The 23402-nt window shown below is 40.9% G+C and overlaps 1 protein-coding gene across 6 annotated transcripts in view; it reads left to right on the top strand.

Annotated features, from left to right (window-relative positions):
- Window positions 1-8814: 8814 nt before the first annotated feature.
- LOC109897973 (importin-13) overlaps window positions 8815-23402 on the top strand; it is a 62606-nt gene continuing 48018 nt past the window's right edge. The window contains exon 1 of one of the 6 annotated variants that reach the window (XM_031833416.1): window positions 8815-8903. In XM_031833416.1, the coding sequence (XP_031689276.1) occupies window positions 8838-8903 (66 nt within the window). In that variant the 5' untranslated portion in view covers window positions 8815-8837. Of the gene's footprint in view, window positions 8904-10751; window positions 11324-23402 lie in introns of those variants that run through there. The other 5 variants (XM_031833417.1, XR_004211183.1, XR_004211184.1 and 2 more) reach the window with 5 other exon arrangements.

The following is a 23402-nucleotide window of genomic DNA, read 5'->3' as shown; positions in this document are numbered from 1 at the left end:
GAGCAACAATGGCTCAACCAAGAACTGTTCGTCGGGAGATTCATGAAATGGGTTTCAATGGCCGAGCAGCTGCACGCTTCATCATTTGGCAGGCCAATGGACAAATCTGGGTTTAGTGGATACCAGGAGAATGCTACCTGCCCTAAATGCATAGTGCCAACTGTAAAGTTTGGTGGAGGAGGAATAATGGTCTAGGGCTGATTTTCATGATTCGGACTAGGCTCCTTAGTTCCAGTGAAGGGAAATCTTAACGTGTTCACTGTCTTCAAACTCCCTGTAATAAATGAGCCAAGGTGCAGTGTGCATGTAATTCCACATCTTTAATCGAAGTGAAACCTTTAAAAAAAAACAGGTAAACAGAAACCGAAAGTGACGCAACAGTGGCGCACACAAACACTCACAGAAAACAAATAATTACCCACAAACACAGGTGAGAAAAAGGCTGCCTAAGTATGATTCACAATCAGAGACAATGATAGACAGGTGCCTCTGACTGGGAACCCTACCCGGCCAACAAAGCAACAGACAAACTAGAATGCCCACCCAAATCACATCCTGACTTACCCAAATAGAGAAATAAAAAGGCTCTAAGGTCAGGGCGTGACAACATACATTCTAGACGATTCTGTGCTTCCAACTTTGTGGAAACAGTTTGAGGAAGGCCCTTTCCTGTTTCAGCATGACAATGCCCCCGTGCACAAAGCGAGGTCCATACAGGTGTCCACATACACTACATGACCAAAGTACTTCCTAACAACAAACCATGGGTGACCAAAGAATTGAAAGTGGTGCTTAAGAAGAAGAAACAAGTGTTTGCCTCCGGGAATCTAATCGAAAGAAAAGAGGTACAGAGAGAGGTTAACAAAGAGATAAAAAGGCGATATGCCAGTACAAGGATAAGGTGCAACAGACACTGTCACAGGGAAACTCTCTGTCTGCCTGGAAGGGCATTTAACAACACTTTTTAATGTTGATCTAACCATCATGGTTCTCTTTTATATATCCTCCTACTGCTTGACCTGCTGGTTTGGGAATATCAGGTTGTACTGAAAAATATGTTGGGCAAGACAGTCATGACTTTGCAGCAACAGCAAAAAACTGTAATCTCTTTACCTGGCCAGAGCCCTCCTGAAGGCGAATAAAATAGTGGTTGACTCTTCCCACCCACCCCACCCCAAATTCGAGCTCCTCCCTTCTGGCTGCAGGTTCAGACTACCTAAGGTTAAACGAACTAGGGCCAAGTACTCTTTTACTCCGAATGCAATTCTGCAACTTAACAAAATCTTGGACTACTTGCACTTTAGCACTTGCACTTTAGCACATGTACCTGGTACATATTTATTATGAAATTGCACTTACCCAGCCCACTTGCTTGTAAACATTATTTGCTATTTTTATTTTAAACATGTGATTTAATTTGTATGTTTTTTGACTACTGCACAGTTAATTGTCTCTCCGAGGTCCTTAGTTTTCTGAATCTGAATCCTCCCTCTCCTCCCCCTCACTTTTCTATGTTCCTCCTCTCCCTCAAACCTCGTCTCCTCTTTTCTCTTCCCCTTCAATTTTATATAGCCAAGCTTGGAAGAAAAATACAAGTTGACTAGATAACAGCGTTTCTTAAAGTATGGGTGGTCGCGGACTTGTTCATGGTGGGCCGTGACGTAAATGTATAATTATTACCTATAATTACTATAATTGATTTGGACAAGTGCAACTTCGAACTCAGGTCAGTGCGCTCTCTGCTTTGCAGCGGTCCCTGCTCAGTTTGGCAGCTGCGTGTATGGGAGAGGTAGAGGGAGATGCACGTGTGCATCGCGGTTTATCGGATCTTTTTTTCTGGAGTTTTCTTGAAGATCACTCCGCGACCAACACGCTGCAGGGCTGTGGTTCAAGCCACTGACTTGTCATTCCCACTCGCCATCACTCACCGCTATCATCAAATGGACTCCAATCACAAGTTCTGACTGAGCTCAATCGTAATGAAACGCAAATACAGTGATGATTTTTTGTCTCTTTCTTAAAAACTTTGAGAAATAATGAGGAGCGCCCACAATTTGTTTTGTGTGGGGAAGTGCTTAGTAATAAGTCTCTCAAAACGAACACATTTATAAAACGACACGTCCTGATCAAACATCCAGGCACAACATGACCGTACACCCTGAGAGTTCTGTCAGAACAGGGCAGAATGCTTCAGGAAACAGTGCTTCGAAAGTGGAAAGTAAGTCAACTAGCAAGTCATTGTTTTCATTTTATAACAGGTGATGATAAGCAGAAATAAGGGAGTACTATCTCATAGTAGCAACGTTAAACGTTCAAAAAAACAATCCCCTGGCATTGTAGTTACACAGCTAATAGCTAACGTTAGCCAAAGCAAGCTAACTAGCTACTGATAGTGCAACCCAAAGAAACAGTACAGATGAAGATGAAAAGTGATCAGGTCTACTGTACGTTACAATAGAAATTATTGTTGAAAACAAGTAAAGGTTGTAACTGTTGCTGTTACAAGTAATGCTTTTTTATTCTGAACTGGAATAAACTGATTGAAGCAAGATGCTTTTTGAGGCAAATACTCACGCAGTTCTGGGTTGCTCATCTGCAGCAGGAAGTTGCCTCCTGCTTGACTGAGAAAGCAGTAGATGTTCTGATCCAGTTTGGCACCACATACCTATCTATGCAAGTCAGGGTTCTCAAGTACAGAAACAGTGTCAATGCTGAGCATGACCTCAGTGTTGCACTGTCAAAAACTGATCCGAGAATAGACATGCTGGTTGAAAACTTCAACCAGCCACACACCTCTCATTAGGACTGTGTGTATGTGTGTGTTTTCTGGTCTACATCTGTGTGATGTGATCAATCAGTTTATTCCAGTTCAGAATTAAATTATATTTTGTATTTTAACAGCAACAGTTCCGACCTAGACAGGTATGTAAGAGTGTTTTTAATGAGGAAAAATAAACATTAAAAGATATTTATGGGTATTTCATTGTTATTTGTTTTTGTCTATATTGCATTTTTTTTGGCATAAGGGCAATGAAATGTATCAATATTTACGTATAGTTGCATATTTTCCTAAGCTTGGGTCCCAGGAAAACAAATAATTTCTCATTTTAGCTTGGATCCCAGGCTGAAAAGGTTTAAGAAGCCCTGCTATAGATTGACTGGATGTCACTTCAGTGACAGTATCACTTTAGTGACCTGTTGACAGCATATGCAGCCCACTGCAGGCTTTGCCATTCAACTGCGTTTCCACACTCATGTACCAGCAGCAAACGCCACCCTGTGACTCTGCTATTTCCTTGTTAATTTGAATTCCAACTTGTAGAACTTGACAGCATTGTGCTGCAATAAAACTTTTTCAAATGTCAGACTGTGCTTTCCTGTTCTTACTTAGCGACTGTAGACTATACACTCTGCTAAATAGAGCTGAGAAAGAGAGAGAATGTAAGATGGCTAAAAGAAGGATGGGTGAGTGAGAAAGATGATAGAGGCAGAGATGTGAGTGAAAGAGAGAAGCATGAGAGGAGAGTTGAGAGGGAGAGGTGGCGACAGCTAGACGAGTGCAGCAGCGACATAAATAACTGATTGTTCCTAAACCTACTCAGTCCCTCTCCTGCTGAACACATACAGAGAGAGAGAGAGTATGGATATTGGACACACAAAACTGTAGCAATCCTTGGTACAATGGGATACAGTGCTTGCCTTGCAACCAGAGGCTCTGGTTTGGGCCTGAATTCGCTATGCTTTGGTTAGAAAGCATGCTTGACATCTTGGAGCCATGGCAGACACCCATGGCGTATGTAGGAAACCTTACGGTCTAGGAACTATGTCTAGGAACTATTTAGGAACTATGAACACACCCAGATGGCCTGCATCTTCCCTTTGTGGTTTGAGGAAACAGATATAATTGGGTGCCTCTCAAGATACTAGACAGCGTCCTGGGGTACCTACCCAGCACACCTATTTGCTCTTGATTAGTTTAATCAGGTAGGTCCCTTCTGCAGGAGGGGGCAGAGGAACACTGGTGAAGGCAGCTTCCATCCCTCATTTCTTTCATCTGCACCATACAGATAGAACAACACCATGGTAACCAGGGTCCAACCCTACCACACCCCATGTTTGTCCTCAGAAGATGACTGTGTGTGTGTGTGAACTAGCATATATGCTGAACTGTCTGTGAATAACATCTCTGTTCATTTCAGCAGACCAACAAGACAGCCTTTTAGTGACTGTTATTGCTCCATAAAATAAAATACAATTGTATTTTTCACATACAACGGGTGTAGACTTTGAAGTGCTTGCTTAGAAACCCTTAATAAAAATGATGGATTAATAGAGATAACGGATTCAGAAGTAGTTAAAATTATCATGGTAAGCCTATACCACTTATTAACAGTGTCATAACCTGCATCTCTCACACGCTCCTAAGTCTTTACTATGCCTGTGAGACAGAATGAGAGGCAGTGCAGGCCTACAAACTAACAGAGAACGAATATAAGACCCGTCGGGATTAGAGAGAAGAGGAGTAGTAAACTAACTTAAATAATTGCTAAAGGCAGAACTGTAACAGCTAATTAGAAACTGATGCACACACATAGACATCGACATACCGTAAATAAATCACACAGACTTTGATATTCAAACAGGGCACAGTTGATCCATGCAGTCTCCGGTCATGCAGTCTCCAGTCCAATTCCTCTCCAACCCACAGGAACATGATGTTTCAAACCCCAAAATGGATCTGAGAGGACTAAAATGTATTCTGTCTATATGTATTATAACAACCTCTTATTAAACTGCCACAGAAAGCACAGAAGTGAAAATCACAGAGCTTCTCACCTTCTACATTCCAACTCAAGTTGAGTGTCACTAGAGCACAGACCACGACGTGGATTTTGGTTTCTATCGCTCTCGCCAGTAACTATTAAAAGGCTGTTCGCCTTCTCCTCTGTTCGCTCTTCTGTTCCTGATAGCAACAGAGATCTGTTAGTTCTTTGTGGCCCTCTCAACAATAAATAACTGCATGCACGGCCGATCAGTGGAGAGCCCAACCCTAACCTTAACCACACTAACCTTATGCCTAACTCTAACCTGAAAATCAAAACCCAAAAGCAAATGTTTTATTTTCATTAATTTATGATATAGCTTTGTGGCTGTGGTAACTAGTGGAAACATTTGTGCCTGTCTTTCACGCTTATCTGCCCTCACATTGGCTAGAATGGTCCATATACTATTAGTCTTTGGTCAGAAAGGATGTAATCGCCAGTGCCAGTACGGTGCGTACCACCAGTGCCAATAGAAGGGGCTTGATGGATTAGATTAGATTAGATTAGACATTTAATAGTCACATGTACATGGCTGCAGATGTAATTACAGTGTACAGTGAAAATGTTAAGGTCCAAGCTCCAACAATGAAATACACCCCATGCTGTGAAATAAAAACTATAAAGGTATACTGAACAAAAATGTAAATGCAACATGCAACAATTTAAAAGATTTTACTGAGTTACAGTTCATATAAGGAAATCAGTCAATTGAAATAAATAAATTAGGCCCTAATATATGCGGCCATGGGTAGGCTTGTTAGGGCATAGGCCCACCCACTTGGCATCCAGGCCCACCCACTGGAGAGTCAGGCCCACCCATGGCTGCACCCCAGACAGAAATACTCCTTAGCACCCCCTCAGACGATCCCACAGGTGAAAAAGCTGGATGTGGAGGTTCTGGGCTGGCGTGGTTTCACGTGGTCTGTGGTTGTGAGGCCGGTTGGACGTACTGTCAAATTCTCTAAAATGACGTTGGAGGCAGTTTATGGTAGAGGAAATTAACATTCAAGTCTCTGGCAACAGCTCTGGTGGAAATTCCTGCAGTTAGCATGCCTTTTCCACGCTCCCTCAAAACTTGAGACATCTGTGGCATTGTGTTGTGTGACAAAACTGCACGTTTTAAAGTGGCCTTTTATTGTCCCTAGCACAAGGTGCAGCTGTGTAATGATCATGCTGTTTAATCAGCTTCTTGATATGCCACACCTGTCGGGTGGATGGATTATCTTGGCAAAGGAGAAATGCTCACTAACAGGGATATAAACAAATCTGTGCAAAACATTTGAGAGAAATAAGATTTGTGTGCATATAGAACATTTATTGGGATTTTTTATTTCAGCTCATGAAACATGGGACTAGTGGTGGCTATTCAGAGAGACGGGAGGGAGGAGAAGCAGGGAGGGGCAGAGAGACAGAGATGCCCTGAAATTATAATAACGAATACAGCAGATTTATCATAGTCTGTGACAGAAATAGGGGACATGATTTGTACAATATTGAGTGCACCCCTTATATGGTATTGCAGAGTTATATGAATTGAGGAGAAGCATTTATGTTCTGCACAATATTCTAACAATCTACAGAATAAGAGAAATTACTAGAAAAAAATACAATATATATTTGGAAAAACATTTGTGAACCTTTGTTTATCACCTGTTAAATTCCCTTCAATCAGTGTAGATGAAGGGGAGGAGACCGGTTAAAGAAGGATTTTTAAGCCTTGAGACAATTGAGACATGGATTGTGTATGCTTGCTATTCAGAGGGTGAATTGGCAAGACAACATATTTAAGTGCCTTTGAATGGGGTATGGTAGTAGGTGCCAGGCGCACCGGTTTGAGTGTACCAAGAACTGCAAAGCTGCTGGATTTTTCATGCTCAACAGTTTCCTGTGTGTATTAGGAATGGTTCACCACCCAAAGGACATCTAGCCAACGACAGGTCAGTGGTTGAAAATGGGTCATTGATGAAAGAGGACAAAGGAGGTTGACAAATTGTGCAAAGCAACAGATGGGCTACAGTTAGTCAACTGACAGTCCAGTGCAACATTGGTCCCCAAAGACCAGTGGTGGAAAAAGTACATATACCTTAATAGAATGTTACTCAAGTAAAAGTGAAAGTCACCCAGTAAAATACTAATACAAGTATTTGGTTCTAAATATACTTAAGTATCAAAAGTAAATGTAAATTCTAAAATATACTTAAAAGTATAAATAATTTCAAATTCCTTATATTTGTTAAGCAAAGCAGATGGCACCTGTTTCTTGTTTTTAAAATGTACAGATAGCCAGGGGTACACTCATTTACAAACTATGCATTTTTGTGTAGTGAGTCTGCCAGATCAGAGGTAGTAGGGATGACCACATGTTCTCTTGATATTGGATATTGTTCCTCTGTCCAGTGTCTGTTCTTTTGCCCATCTTAATATTTTCTTTGTATTGGCCAGTCTGAAATATGGCTTTTTCTTTGCAACTCTGCCTTGAAGGACAGCATCCCGGAGTTGCCTCTTCACTGTTGACGTTGAGACTGGTGTTTTGCGTGTACTATTTAATGAATCTGCCAGTTGAGGACTTGTGAGGCTTCTGTTTCTCAAACTAGACACTAATGTACTTGTCCTTTTGCTCAGATGTGGACCGGGGCGTCCCACTCATCTTTCTATTCTGGTTAGTGCCTGTTTACGCTGTTCTGTGAAGGGAGTAGTACACAGCGTTGTACGAGATCTTCAGTTTCTTGGCAATTTCTCTCATGGAATAGCCTTAATTTCTCAGAACAAGAATAGACTGACGAGTTTCACAAGAAAGTACTTTGTACTTTGTAATTTGGACATTTTCACTTAGGGGTGTACTCACTTTTGTTGCCAGCGGTTTAGACATTAGTGGCTGTGTGTTGAGTTATTTTGAGGGAAATGCAAATTTACACTGTTAAACAAGCTGTACACTCACTACTTTACATTGTAGCAAAGTGTCATTTCTTCAGTGTTGTCACATGAAAAGATATACTCAAATATTTACTAAAATATGAGGAGTGTACTCACTTTTGTGATATACTGTAGATATTCCATTAACAATCTGCCGTTTCCAGCTACAATAGTCATTTACAACGTTAACAATGTCTACACTGTATTTCTGGTCAATTTGATGTTATTTTAATTGACAGAAAAAGTGATTTTCTTTCAAAAACAAGGACATTGCTAAGTGACCCCACACTTTTGAATGGTAGTGTGTATATATATAGTGTGTATATATATATATATATATATATATATATATATATATATATATATATATATATATATATATATATATATATATATATATATATATCCCTCCAGCAGGTGGCAGTTTTTCGTTGAAAGGAGCAAGGAGTTTTTGCATGAAGGTCAGTGAGAGAGAGTCGAATTTGGTCAACCAAAAAATGAATGGCTTATTTGCTACCTGAGGTTTATTTGATCCAATAGAAGATTCGTAATGATTAAGTTGTTTCGAGTGTACTGATGTTAATAGGACACGTGACATCCCGGCAACTTTGGAGAAAAAAAGGCTATATCAGAGTTTTCTCGAGATGGTATGCATATTCATACTATGAGGCCAGCATAGCGTCTCTCTCCATTGAATACAGGTGGATGACGTTAACAACCCTCATCGAATATTCAATATAGTATTACAATAATGAGATGTATCGACCAATCCAAATAAAGCATATGTGGGAGCAAGACAGCCTGCCGTGCCTCGCATTGTTAGGGCGGAGAGACATGTAATCTTGTCAGTATATCCATATTTTTTGCGATGACATAGCAAAGTGTTTTACTGTAATAAAAATGTATGCAATGTTTTCAAACAGCCCCAAAGAGGCAACGTTGCACTGTAAAACCAGTCTACAAAGCGACGAGAACAAATAGACTAAGAACCCCATCAACCTCTCGGCTTGCCAAATGTAAGCAATGTCGGATAGGTTGAATTGCCAGATATAAGTTACCTCTGGTTCGTTCAGCCATCCACATGGGAAAATGATATAGCAGATGGCTATATCAGCCGACAGGGCCACAAAAAGAATCGAACTCATGAAGTGTCACAGTTGCCTGCCGGTATGTGCACCCATTTGTTTTTTTAACGTTTTACAGCACATTTTCTGCAATTCTACACATTTTGCCATAGGGTGAAAGTAAAGGGAAAGGGGAGACATGTTTGCAGTTTTTAAAATGATATCTGAGTGGGACTGACTAATGAAATCAATGGGGACCCCCAGCCAGTAATTCGACCATGATAACACGTTTAGATAGCTGGTCGCTAAAATAACTTAACAATCTAAAAAATGTTAGCTGACATTGGCTAATTGCTGATGCACAATAACAATTTGAAATTGCACCTTCAGTATTCTACTATTGTAACTTGCAACAAACAGTACGTTGTGTTTTTGTCCTCCGGTTAGCCACCGGCTAGCTAAAATGGTTCCTTTCCTAAATTAGTCATGGATGGAGATAGGGATTTGGACACGTGGTTTTACTTCATTCTCTGTACTGGTCAATGATTATAACGGTGATTCTGATCCAACCATAAATTCATACATTGTGGCCCTGGCCTGAGGATGGAAGTTCAATATGTAGCTAGATGTAGAAGGCTAATGTTAACTAGCTGGCTAATCGTTGCCCCTGAAAAGGAAATTAGGCTAGCGAGTAAGCATTTTAGCCAGGTAGTCTAGGACAACAAAAAATAAAAGCGTGTTTTGTATGACAGTCATAGACCGTTTCGGCAACATGAATGAGAGGAGGATGGCATTGGCATTTCTCTACAAGTAGTGTGAGTCAACATGTTTTTTTCTACTTACGCACACACACACACACAGCAATTAGTACTATGGACAGTCACATGATATTTAACTTACATGGATTGGACTAAATTGTTTTAGGAACATAGTTGTCACTGTATTAGATTAAGCATAGGTGATTTGATGATGATGATGAAATATTGAAGTTGAAATGGTGCTGGAATAGTGGAGTCAGCTCCTGTTTTCTTTGTGACTTGTAACTCTCGGGGCTCTACATCAATAGTTGTTTAGTAGTCCGAAAATATCGGAAACATTAACTTGATTGACTATTCTGTAGGTCATGTAACTGTTTGTTACATGCAATATGCGTTGTGGACTCCACTGGACCGATGTTGCTCTCCGGTTTTGTGATGAAACAAAGGTGTGGTTGAATTTACCCTGCCACTGTTTCTTCTTATTGTCTCGGCCTTTAGGCCTATATATCACGGTGGCAAGGCATATGAACTAACAGGTTAAAGAGCAAACAATGCAATTATCACAACACATAGGTTGTAATATGGCCGTTCCCCCCTGGCTTGGCTTCCCCAGTGATTTTACCCAAGCACAGCAACTGGTGTGTTAGCTGTGGAAGTGCCCATGGTGCTGGAGATCAGAGGTGTCCGGTGAGAGAAAGGCAGGTTGAGGTTGCCAGGATCAGAGTAGTACAGAATGTATTGTATGCTGAGGCAGTGAAGAGAGTAGTAGAGGGAGATCGGTACAGGGTGAGGGATCCTGAGAGGATCCCTGTGAGTAGGCAGAGGCCAATAGAGAGTGATAGGAATAATAATGTGATTCAGTAAGGTGGGTTGCTTCGCATTCATAGCTATGATTGTCAACTGTACTACTGAAATGGAACATAAGTCACAGAAAATAGAGGTTGTGGTGGCAGTGGCAGAGAGATACTTGGGATTTTGAAGTTTTACTGTAGAAGAGTTCCAAAGAGTGTTGAGTGGTAGTGTTCTGTCCTCCCAGGCCGTTGGCCTGGTGTAGGATTACATAGTGGAATGGCGGTAGTATTTTTTTTAATGAGGGCTTATTAGTTGCCAGGGTAATTTTTCATTTTTCTCAATTTTGTATCACCAAAGATCTTTTTAAACCATCACCACGGAATATGGATTGCACAGTAGGTGGCAGCATACACCCTTCACATTTTTTTTGCGGACCGCCATAACTATAGAAGAAGAAGATAATTTATACCAGCGTCGTAGCAAAGACACCGCGACTATATACTGGATATCTAGCAACAAATGGCTACCACCAATTTCTTATGCTATCGCATGTTTGGATGTTAATGACTTATATCTTCAGCTAAGGACAGGTTTAGCTAGCTAGGTTGTTTTTACACATACATTTCCAATAGGGTATCGAGATGCTAACTAGCTAATGTCATCAAGCCATAAATTGTGACCCCCAGACATACAGAAGAATCCGGGCTCACTGAGGCCGGTCAGTCAGCTTGCTAACAGGGTTTTGCTACGGAAGCTAACACAGAATAGCCAGCCATCCAAATCGTGGACAATTGATTAGTACCGCATTCTGTAGCTAGCTAGCTTGAGAGACCGACAGCTAGCTAGCTAGCTAGCTAAAGAAGCACGTCTGTCATTTATTGACAGACCGGCCGGTTGGGCTAACATGGAGACATCGGGGAGAATAGCAACCACGCCAGACGCCCTCGACTTCACAGTGGAAAACGTGGAGAAGGTAAGAATCTTAGTTTATGGACACATTCTCCCATCAAGCATGTAGAATCATACTAATAATCACAATATCAAATGTGTGTGTAGCCTATGTGGGTCTCTAATGTATTTATATGGGTTAGCTATGATGGTGGCGGGTCTAGCTACAACATACTGTGTATCATGACGTGAATTAACAGCTACTAGATAGAAAGCTACTTAACAGTGGTGCCACAAACGCGTTGTATTTTGTCCCTGCAGCTGAATATTTCACAATGAGCAAGTCTGCGTTCTGTCCTTGCTTGCTATTACCCTGACTAATCTAAACCAATATGACTGGAGGGCTTAATTGTTGTCTCTGTGTAGTTGACTGTAAGGATAATACATCCATCCTCTGTCCTCCTCTAACCCGTCTGTGTGAGACACTACATCATCCAAACCACTCTTGAGTCTTAATAAGGTTGTTGTGATCGAATGTAGGCTAGAAGAGAAGGGTGTTGTGGAGTGTTTTGTGAATATACTGCAGAATATCAAAACAACAGTAGATCTGAAACTGTGGTCTTTGGTTTAGAAGTCTAGAATGGGAATCAGAAGGAGAAGCAAGGCACTCTTCATAGTGTTTTGAAATGCCTTTTATTTCTGACATGAGGTGTTTCAGTGTGGTCTCTGTCAGAGAATGAGACATGGGAAACCATCACAATGTTTTAAATCAATGAAATGTAATTTCTCTGATAATGTCATTTCTAGTAGCCTATGTAGTGTTACATCTTCCTAACGTCTCATACACACACTATCCATTCCTCTTCATCTGTCACTGACTGACAAGTGGTAGGATTCATCATCAGTAGCCTATTTTTTTTTTAAATCTAAAAGCTGTTTTAATGAATGCACAGAGGCTTGTGTGTGGTCCGACTGTATATTCCGCCACAGGGAGCACCCGGTTTTGATAGGCACCATTAACAGTAGCTGGCAGGTCAGACTCGCTTGCTTACAGCTGCACTAGTGTCGGACAGGCTTCCTGTGTAGATTAGGACACCGAGTGGCTGGCAAAAGATAATGGCTTGGAAAACGTACCATTAATCCAGGGATGACAAATGTGTTGTACTCAGAATTGTGCTATTATCTCCTTCCTTCACTCAGTTCTTATTTTTTGTGTGATTATTTTTGTTCTTTTAAGTGTAGACGGACCTGCTGCTGTGATTTTCACACAATATTATGCCACCAGCCAACTGTCTGTGTCTCTTGTCTGTGTCTCTTGTCTGTGTCTCTTGTCTGTGTCTCTTGTCTGTGTGTGTCTTGTCTGTGTGTGTCTTGTCTGTGTGTGTCTTGTCTGTGTGTGTCTTGTCTGTGTGTGTCTTGTCTGTGTGTGTCTTGTCTGTGTCTAAACTCTGTCCTAATGAGAAATATAAAATGTGTGTGTGTTACAGTCCATTACTGGCTAACTGCTGTGCAGTGAAAGTCTCAGCTAATGACTAGTCGCCTGGGCTAAGAGTTGTCAGAGGGGGGCGGAAGGGGAGAGAGAAATATGCAGACTATTCTGATACTGGAGGTCATTATAGCCACCAGCCAACTTTCTCCATCTGTCTTCTAAGGTGTGCATGTGTGCGCAAGGGTGGCGTTAGAGTTGAGAAATCAGCATTTTCAAAAAGCAGACCATAAAAAAATACACTTTTTGCACAATATCACCTGCATGTTTTTTGCTGTTAGTGCATTCGGAAAGTATTCAGGCCCCTCAACTTTTCCCACATTTTGTTACATTACAGCCTTACTCTAAAATTGATTAAATATATATATTTTAAATCTTCATCAATGTACACACAATACCCCATACTGACAAAGTGAAACAGGTTTTTAGAAATGGTCAAATGTATTAAAAATAAAAACAGATGCCTTATTTACATAAGCATTCAGACCCTTTGCTATGAGACTCGAAATTGAGCTCACGTGCATCCTGTTTCCATTGATCATTCTTGAGATGTTTCTACAACTTGATTGGAGTCCACCTGTGTTAAATTCAATTAATTGGACATGATTTTGAAAGGCACACGCCTGTCTATATAAGGTCCCGTAATTGACAGTGCATGTCAGAGCAAAAACCAAGCAATGAGGTCGAAGGAATTGTCTGTAGAGTTCCGAGACAGGATTGGGTCGATGGACAGGACTGGGGAAGGCTACCAAAAAATGTCTGCAGCATTGAAGTTCCCCAAGAAAACAGTGGCCTCCATCATTCTTAAATGGAAGAAGTTTGGAACCACCAAGACTCTTCCTAGAGCTGGGCGCCCAGCCAAACTGAGCAATCGTGGGAGAAGGGCCTTGGTCAGGGAGGTGACCAAGAACCTGATGGTCACTCTGATAGAGTTCCTCTGTGGAGATGGTTGTCCTTCTGGAAGGTTCTCCCATCTCTGCAGCGCTCCACCAATCAGACCTTTATGGTAGAATGGCCAGACGGAAGCCATTCCTCAGTAAAAGGCACATGACAGCCTGCTTGGAGTTTTCCAAAAGGCACCTAAAGGATTCTCAGGTCTGATGAAACCAATATTGAACTATTTGGATTTATCTCAAAGTACTGAGTAAAGGGTCTGAATATTTATGTAAATATGATTCTTCATTTCATTTTTTATTTCAAAAAACTTGTTTTTGCTTATTCCTTATGCGTCATTGTGTGTAGATTGATGAGGGGAAAACCCAAACACTATTTGGCTAGCAGCCACACAAGTAAATGAGTTTATAATGAAAAGGCAAGGTATTTTTTTTGCAAAAGTGCTATATGGCTGTCATATTTCAAATGTTTATCATAGAAAGAATGTAGCAATTTCCCAATTTTTTTTGCTGGAAGTTAATCTTGTTACCAGAGAAGAGTTGGCTCCACTGAGAAAAGTACAGGAGAAATGTAGCTACACAGTCAGAGCGCTGTCTGCTGATAGAATGCTCGTTCGTGAATCAGAGTGAAGAAGTGCAACTGAAGCACAAAATTATTCCCATGCCGAGCAGAAATGACAGAGGCATCTTAGATCTGCATTTACAAAAAGTAAGATATTTTTAATGCGCTTTATCTTTTTTTTCTGTGTGAGAAATGCAGGATTCTGAGCTAACGTGTGTGTCTGAGTCTGACAGGTTTCTTTAATGAATCTCCATGTTGCTGGGTGGCCAGGGATAGGCTTGGGCAGTATACTGTATCGGGGTATTTAAACAAAAAATTGATTATTTATAACTACTTTTTAAGTAAATACCTGTCAACTTGTGCAATATGTTAGATGAAAAGATTGTTCTTCATCTTACCTGTCACACACTTTTTCATAATGAAGCCTCCCGGAAGTCTGGTCACGTGGTGTTTGTTTAAAAGTGTACAACAACAGAGACCGGAGACTTGAGTCACTCACTGTTGTGCAGCACATGCCAGGAGATCTAGTTACAGTATGGAATTCACAGCTAAATGTTTGCCAGCTAGATATCTTACAACTATTACATTAACTGTCTAAAGTGTGTTATTTTTATTTAACATTTATTGAGAACATTCATATTTATAATGATGGCCTACTCCGGCCAAACCCAGGCGACGCTGGGCCAATTGTGCGCCGCCCTATGGGACTCCCAATCACAGCCGGATGTGATGCAGCCTGGTTTCAAACCAGGGACTGCAGTGACGCTTCTTGCACTGAAATGCTGTGCATTATACCACTGTGCCACTCGGCTAAATGCTCTGCTGTTGTGCATTTGGTTTGCTAACTTAGTAGCTAGTTAGCTATCTAGCTTAGGGCTGAGGGGTATACTGTATTTTCTGATATACCGGTATTGATGCACTGACCAGTTTGGGTTTTTACTTTACCTTCTTTAACAGTATTTTAATGTTTGGTTTGTTAAATGTAATACACAGTGTCTAACATCCATTTTTATAGTTTACTTTGCTACTTGAGTCATCGTGCTCTCTCGCTCTCTCTCATGCCGCTTTCCACACAGACCTAGCCCCGCCCCTGTCTCTTAAGGAGCGCATTTGTTGTTCCCCGACCACGAGACACTTCCGTTCAGTCTGCATGGTCAATACACCACATGCAACAATGTTGATGACAATGATCCTGTTTTCACTTGCTTCTTAATATAAATCCACTAGCGTTCTGTAATTACACTGTTAGTTTGTTTCTTACATCTGCAAACCGATAGTCTTTTCTTTACAAGTTGGTCCTAAATCTTGTTATCGCTGGCTAGCTAATTAGCTATACAGGCAGCTAATACCAGTGATGGTGTAGCGCTAAATCAGCATGTGTGTGCAACAGTATCTTCTAAATCAAAGAGGAATATGCAAATCGTGAATATGTTAGCTACATGAAGTAGCTAAGAGAGAACATTCAATGTAGCCAAAGATTATAGTGTCCCACAGGAAACAACACTTTGGTTCCAACCCTGTTACAATAACTCCTCCCTGGCATTTTCATCCATTGTCATGTCAAACAACACTATTCAAAGTGCCCACTATTATATTCGAACTATGAATTAGAATAATCATTCTATTTCTATTATTCCAAGTGTTTTGAGCTAAATCAGAAGTCAAATCGAAATTATAACAACGGTGCCCCATTTTTCAGGAAACTAGGCATATGTCGCAGGTCACGATCTCACAGGATAGCCATTTGAATGTAAAAAATGTTTTTATAAAAGCGTGTTTTTTGGGGAGAAATGCTTTCTCGAACATTTGAACTTTCACGTGCCTTTAATAACAAACTTGTATGCCATCTGTAAATACGAATACAATTGTTACATTACGAGCCTAGTTAGGTTAGCCACAGAAAAATACAGCAACCTTCCCGCTAGCCACGGTTGGCTGAGATAACGAGTGGGCTGGAAATGCCAACAGATGAGTTTGGATTGGTCTGCCATATAGCATGCTTCTGTCTATTTGAGCTGGTCAATATGTCTAGGTAATCCTGTCTAACGTAGCTTTTTTAAAGATACTGTGTATTAAAACTGCATAAGTGATGCTCTCCACTTTCTGGAGGACTGAGTTTTGAAATCATCAGTGGAATTCGAGTATGATAGCTTCAGGATTACATCTTCAAACTAAGGGCAACCATGAATGATGTTTCGGGTAAGATAGTCAGGCTAGCTACATTATCAGATATTACATGTTTCTATTGTTGACAAAGAACCATTTACTTGGCTAGCTATAGCTTAATGTTAGTTAAATAACATTGAACCTAGTTGGTTAGCTAACTGCAGATTTATGCAGGGTAGTAACGTTGTGATTATGGTTCATTGTTTATCTAGCTAGCTACATGTCTTAACAAAAGAGTCTACTATGGAACCATTTCGGGTGCATTCGGAAATTGTCTGGCAGTCTCCTCCGATTTCAGAGCATTCTCATTTGAGTGTGCCAGAGAGCTCAGAATAAATGATGAATTTATGAACGCTGTTGAATATGGCTGTTGAATATGGCTGGTGTCAATGATCTCATCGGCCAGGGCGTCCGCTGTGCGCTCTGAATGCAAAACGCTCTGAATTTACGAACAGACAATCTGACAGCACAGTTGCAATCACCAACGCTCTGGATAACATAACAGCCTAACCAGCTCTTCTAGGACGAGTAGTAATCAGTGAGCTGTTCTCTCTCACTTAGATGTCTGGAATAGAGGTTGACTGATTCTGATTTTTCAGAATTTTTTCTGATTTTTCAGAATTTTTTTGTTGTAATAATGACAATTACAATAATGCTGAATGAACACTTATTTTAACCTAAAATAATACATCAATAAAATAAATAATGAAACATGTTCAATTTGGTTTAAATAATGCAAAAACAGTGTTGGAGAAGAAAGTAAAAGTGCAATATGTGCCATGTAAGAAAGCTAACGTTTAAGTTCCTTGCTCCGAACATGAGAACATATGAAAGCTGGTATTTCCTTTTAACATGAGACTTCAATATTCCAAGGTAAGAGGTTTTAGGTTGTAGTTAATATAGTATTTATAGGACTATTTCTCTCTACCATTTGTATTTCATATACCTTTGACTATTGGATGTTCTTATAGGCACTATAGTATTGCCAGTGTAACAGTATAGCTTCTTTCCCTCTCCTCGCCCCTACCTGGGCTCGAACCAGGAACACATTGACAACAGCCACACTCGAAGCATCGTTACCCATCGCTCCACAAAAGCCGCGGCCCTTGCATCGCAAGGGGAATAACTACTCCAAATCTAAAAGTGAGTGACGTTTGAAACGATATTAGCCAGCTAACTAGCTAGCCATTTCACATTGGTTACACCAGTCATTAGGCTGATAGGCTTGAAGTCATAAACAGCTCTGTGCTTGCGAAGAGCTGCTGGCAAAACGCACGAAAGTGCTGTTTGAATTAATGATTACGGACCTGCTGCTGCTCAGTCAGAATGCTCTATCAAATCAAACTTATTTGTAAAATAATAACACACAGAAATACGAAGCCTTTGGTCATCAATATGGTCGAATCCGGAAACCATAATTTCGAAAACAAAACGTTTATTATTTCAATGGAGTACAGAACCGTTCGGTATTTTATCTAACGGGTGGCATCCCCAAGTCTAAATATTCTTTTTACATTGCACAACCTTCAATGTTATGTCATAATTACGTAAAATTCTGGCAAATTAGTTCGCAATGAGCCAGGCAGCCCAAACTGTTGCATATACCCTGACTCTGCGTGCAATGAACGCAAGAGAAATGACACAATTTCACCTGGTTAATATTGCCGGCTAAACTGGATTAGTAGTTATAACTAGTGATTATGATTGATTGTTTTTTATAAGATACGTTTAATGCTAGCTAGCAATTTACCTTGGCTTCTACTGCATTCGCGTAACAGGCAGGCTCCTCGTGGAGTGCAAAGGTTAGAGCGTTGGACTAGTTAACTGTACGGTTGCAAGATTGGATCCCCTGAGCAGACAAGATGAAAATCTGTCGTTTTGCCCCTGAACAAGGCAGTTAACCCACCGTTCCTAGGCCGTCATTGAAAATAAGAATGTGTTCTTAACCGACTTGCCTAGTTAAATAAAGGTATAAAAAAAATATATTTTTTTTTAAATCGCAAATTGCCGCCCCAAAATTCCGATTTCCGATTGTTATGAAAACTTGAAATCGGCCCTAATTCATCGGCCATTCCGATTAATCGGTCGACCTCTAGTCTGGAAGTAGCTAGCAAGTTAGCTTGGGTGCTTGACTGCTGTTAGTACATTTCGGGTCAACCTTTAAAGAGATGGTTGTGGCTTAACTTCTTGCGTCGAGCCATCCCGGATCCGGGATCATGAATACAGCCTCAAGCTCATTACCATAACGCAACGTTAACTATTCATGAAAATCGCAAATGAAATGAAATTAATATGCTAGCTCTCAAGCTTAGCCTTTTGTTAACAACACTGTCATCTCAGATTTTCAAAATATGCTTCTCAACCATTGCAAAATAAGCATTTGTGTAACAGCTAGCGCGGCTAGCGTAGCATTTAGCGTTAGCATCAGCAGACAACATTTTCACAAAAACCAGAAAATCATTCAAATAAAATCATTACCTTTGAAGAACTTCAGATGTTTTCAATGAGGAGACTCTCAGTTTGATAGCAAATGCTCAGTTTTTCCTGAAAGATGATTTGTTTAGGAGAAATTGCTCCGTTTGGTGCGTCACGTTTGGCTACCAAAAAAAAACGAAAATTCAGTCTTCAAAACGCCGAACTTTTTTCCAAATTAACTCCATAATATCGACTGAAACATGGTAAACGTTGTTTAGAATCAATCCTCAAGGTGTTTTTCACATATCTCTTCATGATATATCGTTCGTTGAAAGCCTTCCCTCTCCTCTCAATCACTGGATGACTGCGTGCAGCTTGTAGATTACGCACCAATTTAGACAAAGGACACCGGGTGGACCCCTGGTAAATGTAGTCTCTTATGGCCAATCTTCCAATGATATGCCTACAAATACGTCACAATGCTGCAGACACCTTGGACAAACGGCACAAAGCTTAAGCTCGTTCATGGCACATTCACAGCCATATAAGGAGACAATGGAAAACAGAGCCTCAGAAATTCTGCTGATTTCCTGTTTGAGGTTTCATCTTGGTTTCGCCTGTAGCATGAGTTCTGTGGCACTCACAGATAATATCTTTGCAGTTTTGGAAACACAGTTTTGGAGTGTTTTCTTTCCAAAGCTGCCAATTATATGCATAGTCAAGTATCTTTTAGTGACAAAATATTGCGCTTAAAACGGCACGTTTTTTTATCCATAAATTAAGAGCGCTCCCTATATCCCAGAAGTTAAGAGGGTGTGAACGATGCTAAATGGGTGTAGACAAAGGTCTCTCCAATATTAGTACCAAAACATTCATAGGCCATTTTCTCAAAAGTGAGTTTACAAGTTTATCAACATTCTAAGCAAAATTACTTTCCCATTGTTCCTCAACTGTAGTAGTGTATAATATTCAATTTTGTGTCTCTGAGCCTCTACTTTTATCCAATGTAAAAAAAAATGTGGGTAAAAAAAAAAAAAAAGACTAGATTGGTGTCCTACATTGTGCAGTCCTATGTGGCAGTGTGGAAATGATCTCAAATTTTTTGAGATCTGTTTAATTCAACTACAATCAGAATGGAGAAAGACCCATTGAAATCACTTACAATGTATGTCTTCCCACCCTAGGGTCATGCACTACTCATAAAGCAAATGTAGAACTTATTTTTATTCCGTGCTATGTAGTCCATATCGCTCAGCCCTAATCTAGCTAAGTGCTTATATTCTTGCAAAATCAAGCTTCGCTTGGTAACAGGAGAGAATCCCCTCCTGGATCAAGAGCCTTGCTGTGTAATTGTTGTCTGTGCAGGAAACTGTGAGCAGCATTTTGAGTTACTTGTATAACTGAGTTGGGATGTCTGTCCTGCAAATACTGTAGTTTCATTGAGAGACCTAACTTTTATTTGTTAGAATTGCTAACCTTCGGATCTCAGATGCTCAGTGGGGATGGAAAATAGCGCTCCTTATGTTCTATGCCGGTATTACCGAATGTTTCAAGGTCAGTATGAAGGTATGACATTCTGAATACAGCCCAAGCTTACCCAGTGACCAGCACCAGAGGAGAGGGGGGATGGTGGAGGGGAGATGGGGTTGGGTGAGACAGAGAAAAAAAGCTGTTGCTGCATAGAAGCAGAGATGACGTGATGAGCTGGAGGACGGGGGGGGGGGGGGGGGGGGGGGGTTGTAGTGTCTGTGACACTGACGGTAAAGGAGGGAGGATGGGAAGTGCAGGGGAAATGGCTTTTCCCTGATAGAACACAGATGGTGAGGGAGGGAGAGGAGTAAAGGTGTTTTTAAATAGATGCTGGTGGCCCCTTATCATTAGTTATGTCTGTTTCACACTATTTTAAAGCTAGTGTCAATAATTGTGTTGTAGCTTCCTCTATTGGTCTCCTCACCATCCTCTCATTGTCTCCTCTCTTTTATCTGCTCTGAATAGGGATAAATAGAAAGGTGAAAGCGAAATCGTTGTCCGGAGGGAGAGCTGTTCAGGTATATACCTTGTCCCCCAGTACGTAACTCTATTAGCCGAGTTCAACGCACATGCAAACATCTCTTTAGTGTCCTAAAGCTAAATTGTGCTACCCATAAGTGGTTAAGCAGCGTCCGTGTCATGGAGAGGTTGGTCCCTGGCTCTATCTTGGTACCAGCAGTACAATAGCCTTTTTCCTAACTGTATGTTCCTAGCACAATCCACCTATATATTTTTTATAAATAAAAGCACTCCAGCCGGCGACAGGCGAGGAGAGTGGTGGAATGTGGTTGGTTGCAGTCTAATTTCTTTACGTGGTGGAGGGAGAGACCATGATGCTTGTGAATTTTCAGTTCTGGCTGGGTCACTCAAGGACATTCAGAGACTTGACCAGAAGCCACTCCTGCGTTGTGAACCTTCGCCCCCCAGTCTGAGGTCCTGAGCGCTCTGGAGCAGGTTTTCATCAAGGATCTCTCTGTACTTTGTTCCGTTCATCCTTCCTGACTAGTCTCCCAGTCCCTGCTGCTGAAAAACATCCCCACAGCATGATGCTGCCACCACCATGCTTCACCGTAGGGATGGTATTGGCCAGGTGATGAGCGGTGCCTGGTTTCCTCCAGACGTGATGCTTAGCATTAAGGCCAAAGAGTTACAGTTTGGTTTCATCAGACCAGAGAATCTTGCTTCTCATGGTCTGTGAGTCCTTTAGGTGCTTTTTTGGCAAACTCGAAGTGGGCTGTTATGTGCTGTTTTTACTGATGAGTGGCATCTGTCTGGCCACTCTACCATAAAGGTCTGATTGGTGGCGTGCTGCAGAGATGAGAGGACCTTCCAGAATCACAACCATCTCCACAGAGGAGCTCTGTCAGAGTGACCATCGGGTTCTTGGTCACCTCCCTGACCAAGGCCCTTCTCCCCCGATTGCTCAGTTTGACTGGGCGGCCAGCTCTAGGAAGAGTCTTGGTGGTTCCAAAGTTCTTCCATTTAAGAATGTAGTCCACTGTGTTCTTGGGCACCTTCAATGCTGCATAAATTTTTTGGTAGCCTTCCCCAGACCTATGCCTCGACACAATCCTGTCTCGGAGCTCTACAGACAATTCCTTCGACCTCATGGCTTGGTTTTTGCTCTGACATGCTCTGTCAACTGTGGGACCTTATACAGACAGGTGTGTGCCTTTCCAAATCATGTCCAATCAATTGAATTTACCACAGGTGGACTCCAATAAAGGTGTTGGAACATTTCAAGGATGATTAATGGAAACAGGATGCACGTGAGCTCAATTTTGAGTCTCATAGCAAGGGGTCTGAAAATGTATGTAAACAAGGTAATTCTGTTATTTTAAATTTTTTATACATTTGCTAAAATGAGTTATGGTATTAAAACTAAATAGCATGCACTCCTAGGCCTACAGGTTAATGGTGGTTATACAAGGCTGCTATAGTATGCCTACAAATGATAATGCCATTACTTATTATAATAATGAGGATCATAATAATAGTAATAATAACAATAGAGAGATCTAGAAAAAGAAGGGTTATTGTTTGGAAAACTGTAAACAATCTCTAAATAATACCAAATGAAGTGTAAAGCCTTTATTACAACTGCCGAGTTTGTGAAATGTTTTATCCGACATGTGGTTGCGTGAGGCTTGACGCTCATGGAATCAGTAGGCTTATTAAACAGTCAAACGGGCAACAGGAGCTTTCTTATTTCTGTAGATGTATTTGAGGGTTTATAAAGCCAGGCACATTTAACAGTTCAGCTATTATAGACCTAATTAAGTTGGTTTCCTCTCTCCTCATTTTTCTTAAGACGATTAAGGCATGGGCTGTTTTCATATTCTAAATCTGCTGCTGCCTCCGCCGATTTTGTTCTCAACACCAATATGCTGGTTAACTTTGCTATTATGCACATTGCAACATGGTCTAGGAAAAGGCATCAATTCAACAGCGCACTGATGTGTTTCAGGACAGCGACCGCTATCCAACAAGCGAGAGAGTATCTGTTATATAATATTGTTTTTATTGGTGTTGCACTATTGTTCCTACATAATATAACTATATACAATTTCATGTCTTAGACTGATGGACTGTGCCACCCCCACAGCCTCCACAATGGATTAGTCCATTCTGACAGACAAGTTTTAGACAGTTGTCTTGTACACCATAATTATTATTATTGTGTTTTGCTGCTGCTCAACTAAATACATCTCGGTCGACCAACAGCCTATTGACCAAACAGTCGACTAAATGAGGTCAGCCTTAATATAATTTCATCCCTGGCATAACAAGTGCACAGGCCAGTAGGCTTTGCAAGTTCACCGTCACGCAGCATTGCCCTAGAGGAAAGACAGCTTCACGACAGGCAGGCATGCATGCACCTTTACAGAAAACGTCTCTACCTCAAATGGTTAAAAAAAATCCGAACTATACAAGCTCCCTTTTTTCTTCCTGTGGATTTGATATAATTTCACAAACCATGTCGCCGGCCGTTTTTAAACTAATCCCGGCCGATAATTATGGTTTGATAACAAACTAGGTTGTTCAGTCATGTTACCTATCTAGCTAACAATCTAGTAACTTGACAGTAGGACTAGGGAAATTTGATTGGCAC

The sequence above is a fragment of the Oncorhynchus kisutch genome, linkage group LG10 (genome assembly GCF_002021735.2).
Source record: "Oncorhynchus kisutch isolate 150728-3 linkage group LG10, Okis_V2, whole genome shotgun sequence".
Classification (NCBI taxonomy): Eukaryota; Metazoa; Chordata; class Actinopteri; order Salmoniformes; family Salmonidae; genus Oncorhynchus; species Oncorhynchus kisutch.
Note: the sequence above shows the minus strand (reverse complement) of the source record. Positions and strands in the feature narration are given on the sequence as shown.